The 17,500-nt window shown below is 38.6% G+C and overlaps 1 protein-coding gene across 7 annotated transcripts in view; it reads left to right on the top strand.

Annotated features, from left to right (window-relative positions):
• Positions 1 to 17,500, top strand: part of GTDC1 (glycosyltransferase like domain containing 1) — a 202,838-nt gene that overhangs the window by 155,603 nt on the left and 29,735 nt on the right. For all 7 annotated transcript variants that reach the window (XR_009726990.1, XR_009726991.1, XM_061363695.1 and 4 more), the window contains one exon: positions 14,988 to 15,097. Coding sequence is in view for 5 of the 7 variants with exons in the window: in XM_061363695.1 (XP_061219679.1) it covers positions 14,988 to 15,097 (110 nt within the window). In the remaining 2 variants the exon portion in view is untranslated. The remainder of the gene's footprint in view (positions 1 to 14,987; positions 15,098 to 17,500) is intronic.

Raw genomic sequence — 17,500 nt, 5'->3', positions numbered from 1 at the left:
CTCTCTTTCATGGAGATCTGCAGTGCTTCTTAAGGCATTCACCCAATGAATGAAACCCTTATGTTTTTTCTTTCCCCCTCTGTGCATTAAAGTCTTGATAAGTTAAAGTCTTGATAAGAGAAAGTTGTCAGAAATAATTCTTCTTCCCCTAATTGTACTGGTGTGATAAAAGATCACACGGGGAATCTGCGAGAATTTACACACACATGCAAATAGCTGCTATCAATTCACGTGGAAGATCAGATAAGCCTGTTATCTCGTGTTGTATGTACCAGCGTGTGACAAGAGTGTGGGGAAGGACATGGGTCCGGAGATACAGGAATCAGTGGTGGAAGTCATGATGAGGAAATTCAGAAGAAAAAAATTCTAGATTGCAAAAAATTATCTGAAGATTTCTGGTCTAAGGGAAAAAGGTGTGTACAGAGATAGTGCAGTGCTCAGTTGCCTTTTTTAATAAGTGCCACAAAGAAATGAATTCATGGAGGAAAGGTTGCTTTATTGTCACCATGTGCTGTACTAAAGCGGCTGCCCGCTGTGAGAACTTGGTGGCCTCCATTCAGGAGCAAGTCCTGGGAAAGGATTTGTCCCAGGTAGTTCAGTCTGTGTTGTGTCTTCTGGGCTGGTGTAGCTCTTTGTCAGTGAGTTTAGCACAAGTCCTCTGCAAGCTGTGAGGGAGAGCCGCCTGGAAAGGCATTTTTTAGTAGTGGCACCTTGTTGCTCTTCATATTGGCAGTGCAGTAGAGAATTTGTGCAGTTACCGTTTGTCTTCGAATTCAGAATTCAGAACAATTTAACATAGAGATATTAGAGAATACAGTGAATCTATACCCAAATCATATTTTCCTCACACTGTCGAATATTTTGAATCAATTTTTTTTTCCCATCAAGATGCAGATATGGTAAGACAACAAAAGGTGAAAGAGTAGGTGCTCCACCTAGAAATTACCTTTGAGTACACAGGAATGCTATTAGCTTCAAGTCATCCTCACCATTGTAAACAACCTGCAGAGAGCATGTAGAAAAAAGGGCCGAGGTCGTACGCCTTTGTGGTGGGTGGCCACTTTGCAATATCATGTAAGGAGGGCAGAGGTTCTGTGTTGTTGAAGGAAAGTATGTCCTCCATTTCAGGGAAATTATAGTTGGCCGGGTCTGTTCTGCCCCTTTGATGGAGAGCTTGGCTCTAGAACTGTGCTGAATGGGGAGTGAGTTCCTGCAGGGAAACTTATCTTTGAAAAGCAACTGATTCTGGTAAATATAATCCAAAAAGGTGAAAGTGGTGGATAAATAAGACAGACTGAAAACAAAGACTTAAAATGGAAGTGTTTATACATCCTTAACTAAAAGGTACTAGATATGGTAAAAAGCCCATAGGGTGCAAAATAATTTCAAAAGGGAAATTTTTAGCAGTGTCTAAGAAAAGCTATCTAATACTCTCTGAGAAAATGATGTTCACTACAATACAGAGTACATGCAGTGAATGTACCAGTGTCATGAAAGTTAGGAGAAGCTAACATCCTTGCTTCTAGAACACCTAAAGCAAAAAAGAAAATAGTCTAACTTCACTTTCATGGGAGCTGGAGTTAAGTTTGAAAGCACATACTAGTTTTTTTATAAGTAGCAAATAAAGTTAAGGTTCCATAGTGAACATTTCAACACATTTTTTTCCATTTTTCTTACAGCCCTTTTTCTTGGAGGGCTGTAAGAAGTTGATAGTCCAGAGGACAAAACATCTCTAATTTTGATATTGTCAAAAAGATCCTTTGTATTACCTCTGTATTCTTTAGCTAAAAAAACAGGTATAATTTTGAGTAGTTTGCTATGTTTATAGTATAGGTAGAGCCTATAGTAAGTGTTCCAAGAGCAATAATTGGCTTTATGACATGTCTTCAGTTCCCTTCCTACCTGATCTCTAATTTGGGTAACTAGAGATTCAATACTGTCGTGTAGTCACAAACTAAACATAAACCTATCAACTTTGAAAATCTTAAGACAAACACTCCATGCTGTGACAGAATGGCAGGAATTAAAGGAGGGCTGCGACATTCCTGCGGGGTGCTGAGATACCACATCATCCCCCAAAAAGAATACCAAGATCTTCCTTCCCAGACCTTATGGAACACAAAAATACTGTATTCAAGACCAGGTTGGATGGGAGTTTGAGTAACCTACCCTTTAGTGGAAGGTGTCCCTGCTCATGGCAGGTGGGTTGGAACTCAATGGTCTTTAAGCTACTTTCAACCCAACCCGTTCTATGATGACTTGTACCACCTGCTTTACATTGCTGTAAAACCTTGAATCTGTCTCATACAGGAGTGTTCAGGATTCGATCTTAGTGGCAGAGGAACAGGCTGAAAGTGAGTTGCCAGTTGTTGTTCACCAAATCATGTGTGCCATCAGGGCTGCATTTGTCTTGCCCCAGCTTTCTCATGCTTTTCCCATGCAAGAATCTGGTAAATGCCTCCATGGGACAGGGAAGAACAATGGCATCTACATTTTAATCAGCTCCTGAAATTTTCATTTGCAGGTAAATCTGATGATCTGCAAAAGTCATGTTTTTAGCCTTCCAAAAGATTACATGTCTGCCACTTGTACCGAAAGAGTCACCTAGGGTAGGGAAGGTGTTTGGGTTTGGGTGATTGGTGTTTTTTCTCCTATGATTTCAATTGCCTGATTAATGGCTGAAGCAGTTTGCTCAGTTGGCATCAGCAGTGTACTAAAGGAGAGGGGAGCTATCTCAGAAATACAAAGAGCTAAAATATTTTGTAATCTGTTCTCACTCAGATGTATACTTGAAATTGCATTCCCTCAATTGAGCGAAATCATTTCAGTTATGCTGGTCACAGTAGAAAGCAGTCATTTTTGAATGCTTTTTTTTTCATTAATGTAGCTATGTTTCTGAGATGAGAAATGATGTTTCTTCTAATGATGGTTACATGTAGTTAATTTCCTTTTTCCTTTTTTAACAGCTTGGTGTGAAAGGCAGTTTCCTTGGGGGGGGGGAGGGGAATAAAAGTGATACAGCTGATGTTCCTGTTGCCTTAGCAACAGATTTATTTATTAGGGTCTGAAATGACATGAGTTAATATACCACATACCTGCTGATCGGCAAACTCTCCTATTTCAGCTCCAGTTGACAATTAAGTCCTGGACAGCTACAGCCAGGGGTTAATGTTAGTCATTAGGAGAACTAGGTCATTACTGGGAAATCAAGGCACTTAAGGCAGCATGGATAAAATATAAAATTCAGCATTTCAAGGAGTGAGGGGTTTTATGTTAATTAACCTTATTTTCCTTTCATTAAAAAAAAAATCTTTCATATATGCCTATGACAGTGGATCAATTAATTGGTGGGGGGAAAAAGAAAGTAAGCTGTAGTTTACTTTTCTCTCCTACTCGTCTTCATTTCCTTTGGAAGGGTTTCATTATTTTATGGAAAATTCTTATGTCTATATGATGAGTAAAAAGGGTATTAAAATTAGGAAGGGAATCATCATGGAAATCAGCTTTACCACAAGGGAATGAGCAAATAAAAGCCTTGGAAATGAAAATAAATAAGCTTTGCTAATACCTCACCTAAGGAGCAGAATATAAACCCATCAGAGCTTGGAGATATTTAGAGGTACTTCTTTGCTTCTTTATTAAGCAGTTACATAGTTATTTGACCTTCAGAAACAGAAACTTTAGAGAACTAATTCAAGTTGTTGGTAAATACTGTATTTACAGAAAGCTGATCAGTGGTGTAGCCAACAGTAACTCCTGTAGTTAGTAATTGGCTTCTGATTTCATTTTATTAACATATCTGGGTGGGAGTTTTAACTTGGTAAGTCAAGTCATTTAATAAAGCTTTCCCGAAAGCCTTTATTTACTAACTTTAAGCAGACTTTATTCTGATACTACAGAGTTTAATAGGCTGAAAAAATAATCATATTAAAAGAAAACTTATTTTTTTTTATTCACTGTTCCTCCAAATACACTTAGTTCTTTCACTTCTGCTAAGCACTCTACTTTCTTTTCTATGTTTAAGCTCTGTGGCCCAATTCTGCTTCTCATTGCATTTAAAGTAATTTGATGTAAACCCCTTTTCCACTCCTGTAAAGTCAGGGTTGAAGCAGCAGGTTACCTGGTGTGCATGCAGTAAAATGTACCAGACCATAAGAGCACTGTTACCTGTATCAAAAGCAAATTTGAAACTCCATGAGTGTTTTACTGCTCCATAGAATGGTTTTGCACTCTGACATAACTGTTTTCTTAAATATAAGAAAAAAGTTAAATAACATCAAGATTCTGCGTAAAATATCACAAGGAGAAACTGTCCTTCATTCACTCTGCGCTATCCAGATACTTGCAGAGGCCACTTCAGTGGCTGTCCTCTGAAGCCTATTCCAATAAATGCGTCAGCCATGGTTGAAAAACTGATTTTGAGTTATGTAAGACTACAATTGCATCATGTGGACATTTGACGATTATTTACATTTGGAATAAATGTATCACAGTTTGCCATAATAGCTCCAGTAAGCTCGGCTCTCCCTTTTTCCATGGTACAAAACTCATTTTATGGTGTTTTTCTTCTCTGGTGCAATTGTGAAACGCAAGTTTTGAGAAGAAACACATGTGAACTGCTAGGACTAAGGAGTCCTCTCAGTGCTCTGAAGGAAGGGAGTTCTGCTCTTCCAACTATGGCTATCAAAACAATCCTTTTCTGCTCCATTCACCCAAGCTGGTTTTGGAGCCTGGTTTTGCCCTGTTGTGCAGCCTGACTGGGTCATCCTCTTGGTCTCTAGGCTGGTTTCAAGTTTTTCCCCATGTGAACTGGTTGTGTGTTGCATTTTTTCACTATCTCTCCTTTACTTCTTCACTCTGTTCACTATTTCTTTGTCATACTTTTCATGAGTACCTGGTTATACTGATCAGATCTTATTTGTCCCCTTTGCTTTTTCTGGTCCACAGCTAAGAGTTTTAGTCAAACTTGGAAAGGACAAGTAACCATTACTGCGTTCTGTCTCTTCAGCCCATCTCCTGTAGTTTCTTAACCAAATAGTCCATTTTCTTGGTTTTCCTTATTTTCAGTGCATATAAGACAGTTCTTTATTCTGCAAAGACCAGTAACTTTGTTCTGAATCCGGTAGAGGGATCACAGACAGTGAAAACAAGATCTGAGTTTTCATTCCAGATGTTAGATCCTACCTGGGTTTAGCAGCCTAACTTCTAGTGGAAGGTGTCCCTGCCCATGGGACAGGGCAGGAAGGTTGGAATGAGATGGTTTTATAGTCCCTGCCAACACAAACTATTCTGTGATTCTGTGACCTGCAACAGTAGGACTGTCTCACTCAGCTTTAGTCTAAGGTGTGCCCAGCACAAATGGACTTTTCAGTGACCGGGTGTAGAAGGACTTTTTTCAAAGGCTTGTCTACATTTTGAGGAAGACTTCCAGCATGTCTTTGACTCAAGGTCACACACATCCAAATATTCAGTTCTCACTCTAAAACAAAAAGAGGTTCAAATTCTTAAAACAAGGCTTATTTGAAATTTAATACATAGAATCATAGAATCAGCTAGGTTGGAAAAGACCTTTAAGATCATCAAGTCCAACCATTACCTCAGGACTGCCAAGACCACCAATAAACCATGTCACTGAGGGCCTCATCTACACAGTTCTTGAACACTTTCAGGGATGGTGATTCCACCACTTTCCTGAGAAGCCTGTTCTAACACCTGGTCATCCTCTCTGTGAAGAAATTCTTCCCAATATCCAATCTAAATGTCCCCTGGTATAGCTTTGAGGTTGTTACCTCATGTCCTGGGAGTTGTTAGCTGGGAGAAGAGACTGACCCCCACCTTACTACTACTTCCTTTCAGGTAGTTGTAGAGAGCAGTAAGGTCCCCCCTGACCCTTCTCTTCTCCAGACTAAACCCCCCCTCCCAGTTCCCTCAGCCTTTCCTCATCACACTTGTGCTCCAGACCCTTTACTAGCTTTGTTGCCCTTTTCTGAACCTGCTCCAGCACCTCAGTGTCTTTCTTGTTCTGAGCCCAGAACTGAACACAGGATTTGAGGTGTACAAGTGCCCAGTACAGGGGATGATCACTGCCCTGCTCCTGCTGGCCACACTATTTCTGATACAGGCCAGAATGCCATTGGCCTTCCTGTCTACCTGGGCAGAAGCTGGCTCATGTTCAAGCTGGCTCATGTTCAGCAGCCAGCAGTCAGCACCCCCAGGTCTTTTTCTACTGAGCAGCTTTCCAGCCACTCTGCCCCAAGCCTGTAACATTTCTTGCATTTGTTGTGGCCCACATGCAAGAACTGTCACTTTACCTTGTTGAACCTCATACTGTTGGCCAGAGCCCACCAATCCAGCCTGTCCAGATCCCTCTGCAGAGCCTCCCTGTCCTTCTACAGATAAACACTCCCACCCAACTTGGTGTTGTCTGCACATTTACTGAGGGTGCACTCAATCCCCTTCTCCAGATCACAGTGAAAAAATTAAACAACACTGGCCCTAACACCATGCCATGAGGGTGTAAGTCACCACTAGTGACTGGTTGCCAGCTAGATGTGATACCATTTACCAACACTCTTTGGGCTCAGCAAAGATACGGTTTGCAGTTTTACTAGGTAGTGGTTTGTTTGTTGTGTTTTGGTTTGTTTTCTTTCAAATCTTGTTCTTTGGATGCTCTTGAAAACTTTTGGCAGAATTTTTCTAGAAGGTTATGTAGTCCAAGATAGCCTCAGTCTTGGGAAACATCATAAACAAGGACTGTAAAGGTTTTGTAAGAAGTCCCAGGCAAATTTTAGCACACGGTGCCACCAGCCCCATTTGTAATTCACAATACTTCAGACCACAGTTTGTGAATATCCTCCAAGAGATAAAAATATTTCATAAGCAAGTGATCTAATATCCCTCCTTATTTTCACAAGTGCTAGGGTGGGTTATGTTTCTTCCTTCAAAGTTCTTTTTAATTAGTTTCCTCTTCTTACTGCACTGCAATTCTCCTCTGCCTTTCCCTTCTTCTCCTCCCTGCTCTCCTTTTCTCTTGTGTTTTCACCCTTTTTTTCCCTCCTTTAGTCCCCTAATCTCTGCCTTTCCTCAGTTGTCTTTGTGCAAGCCCTGACTCAATGAAATGAGTTGATTCCTCATTCTGAAAGCAGTGCTATTTGTAGTTACTTTAATCTTGTTGAATAATGAGTTTCAAGCCTTGGTCTTGGTGCCAAGAAATTTCCTGCTTAGGAGCTTCATGCTCGGAGCTGGCAGCTTCACAGATCCAAAAAGGATGAGTTATCTTAGGTACCTGAGCTAATTCCTCTCAGGATATTACTCAGTAGGGATGAGGAGTTACTTTTTGCCCCAGGCAGGGTATCTGGTGCAGTATTAAGTGGTCATGGTTTGATGATGTGAGTCCACCATGGAAATCACAGGGGGGGCACAGGATCTTTTATGGTGGGATTGCCATTCCCAGGCAAATGTGTAGTAATGTCATTTTAACATAGTATTTTATATATAACTCTTTTTCTGTTCTTCCAAAGAACCGAGTAGATTCTTATCCACTTATTGTCATATTCGTGTCTGTCTACTGTTGCCATAACATGATGTTTTTTGTAGTCTGTTGAATCACAATAACAGGTACTGTGTATGGTTATCAGGGCTGTCATGGTCACTCAGGTTATTTTATCTCTCCTCCTGACATGAGGAAGCAGTTTGTTAAGTTACCTTTTGAACACAAAAGGAAGTTCACATTTTTCTTTTATTTTTTTTTTATTTTATTTGGGGGCAGTCCATGGCAGTTATGAGGCTGTGTTGCAAAGTTGACTAAAATTCTTTTTTATCTGAATCCTGTACTTACGAAAAACTAGGTTCACCAAGGTAAAGAAAAGGTATTTGGATGAAAGTGCATGATTTTTACACCAAGGTAACTGAGACCAAACACCAGTTTTTATCTTCAAAGGTTAATCTCTCTGTAGGAAATAAGCAGGAGGCTCAATGACTGATGCTGATCCTGAGGTTTCTTTGGTTAGAGAATGCACAATATTTTATTTTGAGCTTTTTCTTCATGAATTGTGAAGGGAGAAGAAGAATCTAAACAATAAACTCCCAAGGTTCTTTTTTTTTTTTTTTTTTTTTATGAATCTCTCCTAGATAACGTAAGATAGGAGAAAATGCTTTCCCAGCGTAAAGCAAAATGTCACCCATTTTTCTCAGGCCAGCAATTTGAAAAAATCAGAAGGTAAAATATATTCTTCACTGTAAATACCTCACAGTCTATAATAGAAAATAAAACACTGTATTTGCCAGTATTTTTTGGATGCTTTGTGCCTCTCTAGTGACACTTTTTAATTCCTTGGTTTGCAGAGGTGTTTTGCAAGGATCAGGACCTTTTTTGTTTGTAGAACCTCCAAATTGCTAGCCAAAAATTATTCTGTATGGTCATTTCTTTCAGTGACACTTATGCAAAAGCATTTTCTTCTATTTGACTCCATTTTCCGTTAACTGAGGGAGTATTAGATATTGTGGTAAGTTTTGATGCTGATGGTGGCAGACAGTGTTTAGAGGCGCAATTACAGCAAAGTCATTCTGTAAGCGTAAAAGCCGAAGAGGAAAACTCATTGGAGTTAACTACATATTTACAGTCTACCTCTACCTCTTATTGGAAATGTAAAAAGATGGAAAAATGCTGTGATAAATTGAATAGATGGAAAGCAATTAACTTTTCCTTCATGTTTGCATTTTCATAGTTATTTTTTTCTCCTGTTTCTTTTCTAATAGCTCTTTCCCAGCAGTACTATTTTTCTCTTTTGCAGTTAAAATGAGCATTGTTACCAGAAATTTTGTATTAGAATTTTAAATTTTTTGTCCCTTTTTATTTTTTTCCAATCTTAATATAGAAATGTGCATTAAAGTAATTTGAATGAGGGAAGTCCTCTGTCCTCCATGAAAATAATTACTAGAATGTGGTATTTATTTTGATATATTGAATATTCATTTGGATATCTTGAATAGACTTGCAACATAAGTCCTCTTACTTCAAGAAGAATATTATACTACTGAAGTATTTACTGACTCTGATCCTCACCACATTTTTGTAAATGAAAGCTCCTATAAGGCCGTATCTTACAGATGGGGAAACCTGGGCAGAGCCGTCTCGTGGGAAATCAGTGGTGGGAAAAGACCAGAACTCTGCAATTCTCTGTTTTGAAGGCCAAGCTTATTTTTTTGTGTGACTATACTGCCACTTTCTAACATTATGAGATTATAATAAACCTTAAAATATATTCAGATTTTTCTGAGCTCAGATTTAATGTAAAGTATGGAAGTGTAATACAGTAAATACTGTAATGCAGTGAAAATAATCCCTGATACTGTTCTTTAGGTTAGGTTTGACATGAAACGAAGCCCCATTTTTAACTCAGCAGAGTGTGAATGCAAAGACTGCACCACTTATCAATGTTTTGCTGCTTGCTTCTGGAGAATGCCCGGGATAGATACAGGGTCAACAGGAGGCTGATGTCATGAGTCTTCTTATCAGCCCGTGGCATCCTTCATCACCCTCCCCAAGTCTGTACCATATCAGTCAAAACATTAAAGAACCTCAAGTTCCCATTCTTTACTGTTCTTCTCATTCACCCAAACAAAGAACGTTACTGGGATAAAGGCACCTTCCAGCTGCTGGCTCTGGGTGTGAAAAAGGTTCAGCTCTTGCCTCACAGCCTGCTCTCAGCAGCAGAGAATGCTCGTGCTTTTCTTCACCTTCATTCTTTCAAAAACGTTAACTTTTACAAGGGATTTTACACATTTTCTCCCTTTTCCTTCATGGTGCTTCTCCATCCCCTCTGCACAGTACTTCCCTGCTAATGCTTCTGCATGCCTTTGCCTCTGTTTTCTCTTCTTTCGTTCTCCTCCTTTAATAATCATGGAGTTTTACTTTTGCTTCTTAATTTATGTCTTTACTGGGTTTTTTTCCAGACTTTTTCTGTATCTCTGATAGCACTCTCAAATGCTCTCTGCAGTCGTGTTCAAGTCTGATTTTTTCTGTATTCTTTCCTTTTTCCCAAGCCTGTGCCTTTTTCTTCTTCTCTTCGTTTACACTGTATTTATCTTCCTGCCCCCTCCTGAGTTTGGATATGTCATTGTTTTTTAAAGTTTTCAACTTGAATATTTGTTTTGGGTTTTTTTTCTTCTCATGGTTCTCTTCTGAGGTTATTTTGCCCTCCTCATCTGCCCTGTTTGCTGTCAGACTTGCTCCTCACTATTTCACTTTCCCAAAAACTAAAGGACCACTGTCATCCATGGTAAGGTCTGTGTCTTAGAAACTACATTCCCATCAATATTGATTCTGTACTCGCAGACCTCCCCAGCCGTGTTGCTGCCCCCCATGCCTTCCGTGCGCTTTCTCTGGCTGATGTCTCTCGTCCCTTCCTTTCCATCCTGGGTGGCTCTTGGCTCGCTGGTCCTCTGCCTCTATGACTGCCGCTCAGCTTCATAAATAATGACTGATACTTCAGTGGACTAGTTTATCAACCATTTTATAGCAGTAATTGCAGGTAGGCAGAAATCTGTCTTTTAGATCTTGCTATATATCCTAAAAGATTAAAAGAAAAAAAAAGAAAATGCTACTTTAACTTACAGAGATATTGTGTTCTTTTTAGCATTACCATTTGTCACCATTGCCTGTCTGACATTCAGGTGATTTTAAGAAATGGGAAACAAAAGGAGATGGACCCATTGTGGATTGCTTGGATTGAAGGCACCACAAAAAGTGAACTATTACTGCATGCCCTCACAGTTTGGAGTTCTCTGCCACTGAAAATCTCCCATGCTAAATGTCCTAAGAAGATTACGATCAACCTTTTTAATATTGCTTTTAGCTGAGCTTATTTGTAACCCTTTCAAAACACCTTGAGATGGCATGACAGTGCTGTTGCTATCAGAATCATTGTATACCCTTTACACAGTATTTTCTAAAATAAGACCTTCTCACCTTTTTAACACTTCTACATTACTGATTAACTTGCATAAACTGTAGGTTTTTATATATTTTTTAAATTGAGTGCATTTATTTTCCCCTTGAGCGAGTCCTGTCTTTTTTCCACAACTCTTCTGCTTTCTAATACATAGCTGATGCATCTTCCTCCAGATCCTAAATAACTGTGATTATCACCATGTAGGATAACTTTGCATATACTTAAAAAATTAAACTTCAGTCACGGAAGACCATATGGGTCATTTATTAAATTTCGCTCAAATTCAAGAGATGAATATGCAGAAAATAATGTAAAGGGACAAATTCTCCTTTTTTTTTTTTTTTTTGTTTATAATTTTATTATGTTTCCCATCACTGGGGATGTTGGTATACTGCAGGGATAACTCAAATTTGGCTGGTCTCTGTGCACATTCTTTCCAGTTCCAGCAAAGGATAAGGCTGGAGGGCTCAGGCTGAAAAAAAAAGTGTTTTGAAGACTGTTGCCATTGATCGTATAGAGGAGCATCATTCTAGTGCTATGAAGTTGCTTTTTTTAATCATTTTAAGCTGAAAAGAGGGATGTCAAGTCATCAATTAATCCTGACAGCATCCTTCTGTGGTGAAAAAATAATACTCTCACACCCATTTTATAAACAGAAAATCTGAGGCAGAGATAATGGAGGTTCAGAGCTGGTGGTGCTGATACCACCACCCTCTCATTCCTCATTGCAAGGACAGTCTTGAAAGTTTTATTTTCGATTAAAAAGGGAAGTCACTAAATCAGGCTGAACTCTGGGCCACATTCCCATAACCAGACTGCTAAAGCTCAGCCAGTTCTTAAGAGAGACTTCAAATGCCTCTATTAAAATGTTTTAAACTAAAACAAAAAAAAAAAAAAAAAAGGTAAGAAACTTGAGTGTGCAGTATTGAAACATGGAGATTAAACGTCTCCAGTGACAGTGCTCTCAAATCCAAGTATAGGTGTGGTGCCTGTGTCTGTTTTGTAGCACTTACAACTGGAGTTTGGCTATTCTGATGTTTTCGTGTTCTTACAATGAAATTTAGAGCATCTTCAGACATGCTCAGTTCTTATTTTTCCATTGCCAGATGCATATGAAATCAAGTAAAAATACAAGAGCATTTCAAATGCCTAAAGTAAACAACAAAGCCAGATCCTGGAAGCACATTAGCTTGATTTTTTCCCATAGTATCTTAAAAGAAAAGTTTTCACTTTACTATCAGGCTTTTATACAGTTTTTCTGTTCTTATTAAGGAAATATAATATTAAGGGAATATATAATTAATATTATTTAATAAAGCTCAAAAATGCAACAGATGCAGCCAAAAGTGCACATCATTTTGAGCAGATCTTTACAGAACAGACATTCCATATTGTGTTCATCTTTTTCCACAATCACTGCTATGGCAATCTGGTGCGTTCAGCAGTTGTTGCTGAGTAAGGCAGACTGGATTGTATATGATTTTCTCCATGTCAGCCAAGAAACAGAGCTCTCTTCTTTTTGATGCAGTAAAGAGGTGGTCTTGTGCTATTTATTGCTTTCTCCTAGGAGCAGCTATACTTTACCAACTTGCAGTAATAATAATAATATACTGCAATCTGTAGGTGCATGTGCTAGAACCTTTCTGTAGGTCTTAACCAAAAATAAAATGGTTATGGTGTTGAAAAGTCATGGAGGCTGGGAAATTGAATAAGATGACCTCCCAAATAGAAAAGCTACAAGATTCACAAAGTGTGTCATTAAAATCTGTATCACCTAAAAGCAAGGTATTTTAAAAGGGGGTATGGAAGGAGGATCACCTAAAGCAGAAAACCCATAAGAGAAGCTCCAGTTCCAGCAGAGGAAACGTTTCTCCTTTCAGCATTCCTTCTGGGTGCCAAATTTTCCTTCTGTTCTTCCCCACCTATTAAACAAAGCTGCAACTTCCAATTCCTATCAGTTTTCCTAAATTTGTGCAGCTTATGTGGCTTCGATGAGCTGTAAGGCTGCATATTCTCTTGCCAGCTCCTTGACAGTGTGGCTCCAACAGCATCCTCCACTTTTGGCTGCCTCTGGGACCCCTGGTCTCTTCTGGAAAGCGAGAAGGAAAGCATATCCTATGCTGGAAGGACTTTTTGTGACTGCAGAGCTGATAGTAGGGCTGTGAAGAGCTTGGAAGGCTCTGTAAGCATCGCAGCTCAGTCTGTCAAGGCTGCCTCCTCTGTGTATGGGGATGTTTTGGTCCATCTCAGGATGAGCTGGGCATCACTCAGCATCAGATACAGAATGGGGGCTCATCAGGATCACTTCTAAAGCACCCACAAAAGCCTGCCTTGGGGAATCTGTGGCTAACAGGAAACGTTATCACATTATCATGAATTACACTGCCTTCCAGCATCATAGCTATTTTCTTTGCAAACTTGCACATTCGTGGTAGAGTTGTTTTCTTCTAGCCAAGTCTGAGTCTTCTCTTATAATCCCATTTTTCCTCTTTCAGCTGGCCATTCAGAGGCAACTAAAATACAGACAACACATTTTTGCCCTTCACTTACCTACCAAAAAAAGGTGGCCATTTTAAGCATGAGGATGCAAGCAAACTAGTAGGCGGTACTGGAATCTTTGCAACGGGAAGAAATTCTCTCTCCAAGCCAGTGCTCGTATCCACTTCTGTTACTGGAACTGCCATGAAAACTCCTGGTTCACAGATGTGAAACAAATTACGAAGCTTATGCAGTTGCATTCCTCCTTATTATTGGGAACAAAACAAATCTGGAAGATGGAGGACTTCTTAAAGTAATTATTGTCTGCCTTTATTTTAAGAAAATGCAACTAATTCTGAAAACTCTTCAATTCCTGAAGATTTTTCAGCCTAGAGAAGTCACATTAATTATAAGATTAATTTGTTTTAATTCCCTAAACCAAAAATATTGACTGAATGAGAAATTAACACATGTAGAGCTGCAGATGTCATTTGGCTTCAGATTTCCTGAATTATATAATTATTATCTTTCGTATAACAGTGTGACAAACCTACAGATTCATTCTACAAGATTAGTCTGTGAAGAAAGACACCAGGGCAGCTGAGCTATAGATTTTCCATTAATACAGGAAGGAAAATAGTGGAATTTTCTAAATAATAAATAAAACCAAAATATTTTAAAGGCATGTGGTGCACATCTGTCTGAAATACAGTAATTGAAAGCAGAGTAATTAAATGCAAGATATAATGGTCACCTTAGAGTGGGAGCATTGTTTCATTTTAAGTATAACTCAGCAAATTTGGGAAATTTAGATAATCTGTGGCACCTTTTTGAACTTTTCATTCTGTGCTAGAAGATAGATTAACAAACTGACTTTTTATTTACTTTTTGGATAACCAGCCTTGTGTTTCAAGGCATTGTCATATTCATTCAAACCTTTAATATTATCTTCAGCTGAAATTATGAGCGTTTTTTGTTTTAACTTCCAGTTAACTCCTTAAAAGTCTAAAGGTAGAAGATGCCTTGTGTTATTCCTTTCTTTTTTACCTAAATGGATCATAAGTTTTTCATGAATATAGCATGGTTTCATATAATTCCAGTTTGGGAAATCCTGTGGTTTCGGTAAAAGTTTTTTGAGTCACCTCTTCCTCTTGAAATGGAGATTGTATGCATACTTTTAGAGAAAAAAAAAAACAAAAGAAAAAAATAAATTGGTTTTTTTTTTCCTACCCTACCCTTTTTTTAATATGATTTTTGCCTTAAGGTGGGTGAGATATTACTCAGTCCTTCTCACTTTCAGGTATGGTAATTTGAAGAGTTAAAGGCATCATTTGAAGACAGGAAAGGAGGTCTGGTTAAACTGAGTTCTGATCCCAAGAGCTGCACTGAGTAAAATGTTTAACCATGAAATGAAGCAAGGAGGGAAACTGCTGAAGATGTTTAGTCCCCAGAAGTACTATTCAAGAGTACTATTCTGATAAACAAAAAAAAGGGAAACAAAAAACAGTTCTACAAGTAAATATAAATGATGCTGATATAAGTTCTGTTTATTTTAAGGGAACATGACAAAGGGCCTGAAACTTTCTTTGAAGTCCTGCTGAAACTGAAAGAAAAAGATCTACCTTTTCATGTGTCCATTCTTGGAGAGGCTTTCAGTGAAATTCCAGGTACTCTTATTTTTTCTTTACTGTAATGTTAGTATAAAGTAGATATTTCCAGAAGTAATTCTCATGTGCACATTATATTAGTGAAAAGAACGTGTTTAAAATCTTCATAGTTATAAAACTAAATAACATAAATATGTTGTAAAATTGAAATTATTAAAAACAGTAAGCATCTTTGATTTTACTTGGAGGTACAAAACCTTATTTATGACTTGTGTTTCAGTAACACTTCTGTATTTATTTATATAGAGAGATAGGTGTGAGTGAGTGGATGGTTCAGGTAGGAAACAATCTTTCAGGTCAGGGTCACTCATCTGAAATCCAGACTGAGATTTTAGCAGGAGAAAACAGTTAGTTCCCTTTCAAATTCAAGGTTAAGGACTTCTGTGGAGACTTCTGGTTTGTATCTGACATGAAAGTGGTCATTAATCTTTAATATTTTTATACCAGTCTTTTGCATACTCTTTCCATTTCTTGGTTTCTGATAACCACTCCTCTGTAAACAGTTTCATCCATCTGAAAAAGAAATAGGTTTTAGTCTGAATACACACAGCTTTGTGCCTGAGATATTTTGACAGTAAAGAGAATAGTCAAATCCTATACCGGGTGGACTTGTCGTAAATGAAATCTTTAAAAAATGTACGTTAATAATGAGTAAGCTTCACAATATGTGATGTCATAGCTCATACGTGATTTCCAAAGATGCACTAGGCATCCCTCCATTTCTTCAGTCCATAAAAATAGACTTGGGATTAGTGTATTTGTCAGTTCTGTTGTATTGCTGCCTGCTGGACTGGTGATATTTCAGTTGGTTTAGATTTGGTTTCACAGTTTTTAAGACACGAAGAAATTGATCAGATCCAAATAAGTTTTGGGTCCCCAACTGTGGCACAACTGGTTTGGAAAAAAAGATAACAGTTTGGTAGCAGAAAATTCTTTGTGTTTTCTGTCCACTTCTTTTTAGACAGTTTCTGAAAGCCTGTTCTTCTAGGCAAGCCTTATCACAGATCCCAAGGCAATGTTGCTTTCCAGACTGAATGCACCAGATTTCTTAGAAGGAGAAATTTCTAAGGAATATGTGACAGATAGGAATGTATGATGGTGCACTGTGGGAACAGATTCTATTGACACTCATTTTGGATGTTGTTACATATCTCATTTGTGGCTTCAGTACTTATGAATAATGTAGATCATCTTAAATTTATGTCAGTATATCAAATCTATATGCCATACCTCTTGTCTTGTCAATTCATTCATCCTCATGTATAAATAGATTCTATATAAAGGGCAACATGCTGAAATGTGTCTCATCACCATGTATTTGATAGGGCCATATTCATACAAATGACATATGCAGGTCATTGCTAACAAGTACCAATAAAACCTGTTGCACATACTTTACGGAAAAATCTATTTTAGAGATGTTTTACAATTTTTTTAATTTTTTTTTTATAAATTATGGACACTGTGCTTCCTCTCCCTCCAGTTATGGGACCAAATTCCCTCAGTATTATAAATGTCACCTTTACAGTCATTGCTAAGAGAAAAAGTGCTTAATGTATTTTATAATTCAGTAATCATTCTTTTTCTTTTTGGAAAACCCAACTTTTTCAGTAGCTTACTGGTTTGAAATAAACAGCAAATATCCAATAAGAAGTTAAGAAATGTTTAATTTTCAGTAGTGCTAAAGCTTGAGCTTAGGCTCTGAAGGAATCAAGAGATACAATTTAGGGCTTCAGGCAAGTATGCTTCAGGGGGCAGTTCCTCCCCTGTGGAAGAGAACAAGTATCTCCATGACTGGCTCTTGTTTGGACTTTGTCAGTGGTGAAGGAGTTCAGGGTGGCAAGTATCCAACCAATAACTAAGAAGTTCCTCATTATGAGTGGCAGTTGTGTCTATCTCATTGTTGATCTTCATGCACAAGCATCGTTAGAGGTTTAAGACCCTTTTCTGTCATTGGTACTCCTCTGACCTAGTATATAAGCTGCATTTTCAGGGTAGGTTTATGGTACATCAAATTTTGGCTTTATAAAGGTAGCAGCAGAGCAATGTGCGTGTTTGGAAGGCTGACACAGATATCTGAGACCCATACCAAGAAGCAGCATCTTTTTATCGTTACTGTAATGCTGGTACAGGCTGCCCCAATCAACCTGCTGTCCTCCAGCCATCCCAACCCTCCTCATTCCCCTTTCAACTTCCACCCCTTGAGCTCTGAAATAGACTCAGATGACCCTCATAAACTTATCCTAGAATGGTTTGGGTTGGAAGGGACCTTAAATATAGTTCCAACCCCCCAGCTATGGGTGGACACCTTCCACTAGACCAGATTGCTCCAAGCCCTGTGCAACCTGGCCTTGAACACTTCCAGGGATGGAGCAGACACAGCTTCTCTGGGCAACCTGCGCA

Source organism: Neopsephotus bourkii, unplaced genomic scaffold, assembly GCF_033783945.1.
Source record: "Neopsephotus bourkii isolate Nb327-2 ecotype Australia unplaced genomic scaffold, CSIRO-AGI_Nbou_v1 NB_1181, whole genome shotgun sequence".
NCBI lineage: Eukaryota > Metazoa > Chordata > Aves > Psittaciformes > Psittacidae > Neopsephotus > Neopsephotus bourkii.
The sequence above is the reverse complement of the archived record's forward strand: the minus strand, read 5'-3'. Positions and strand labels throughout refer to the sequence as shown.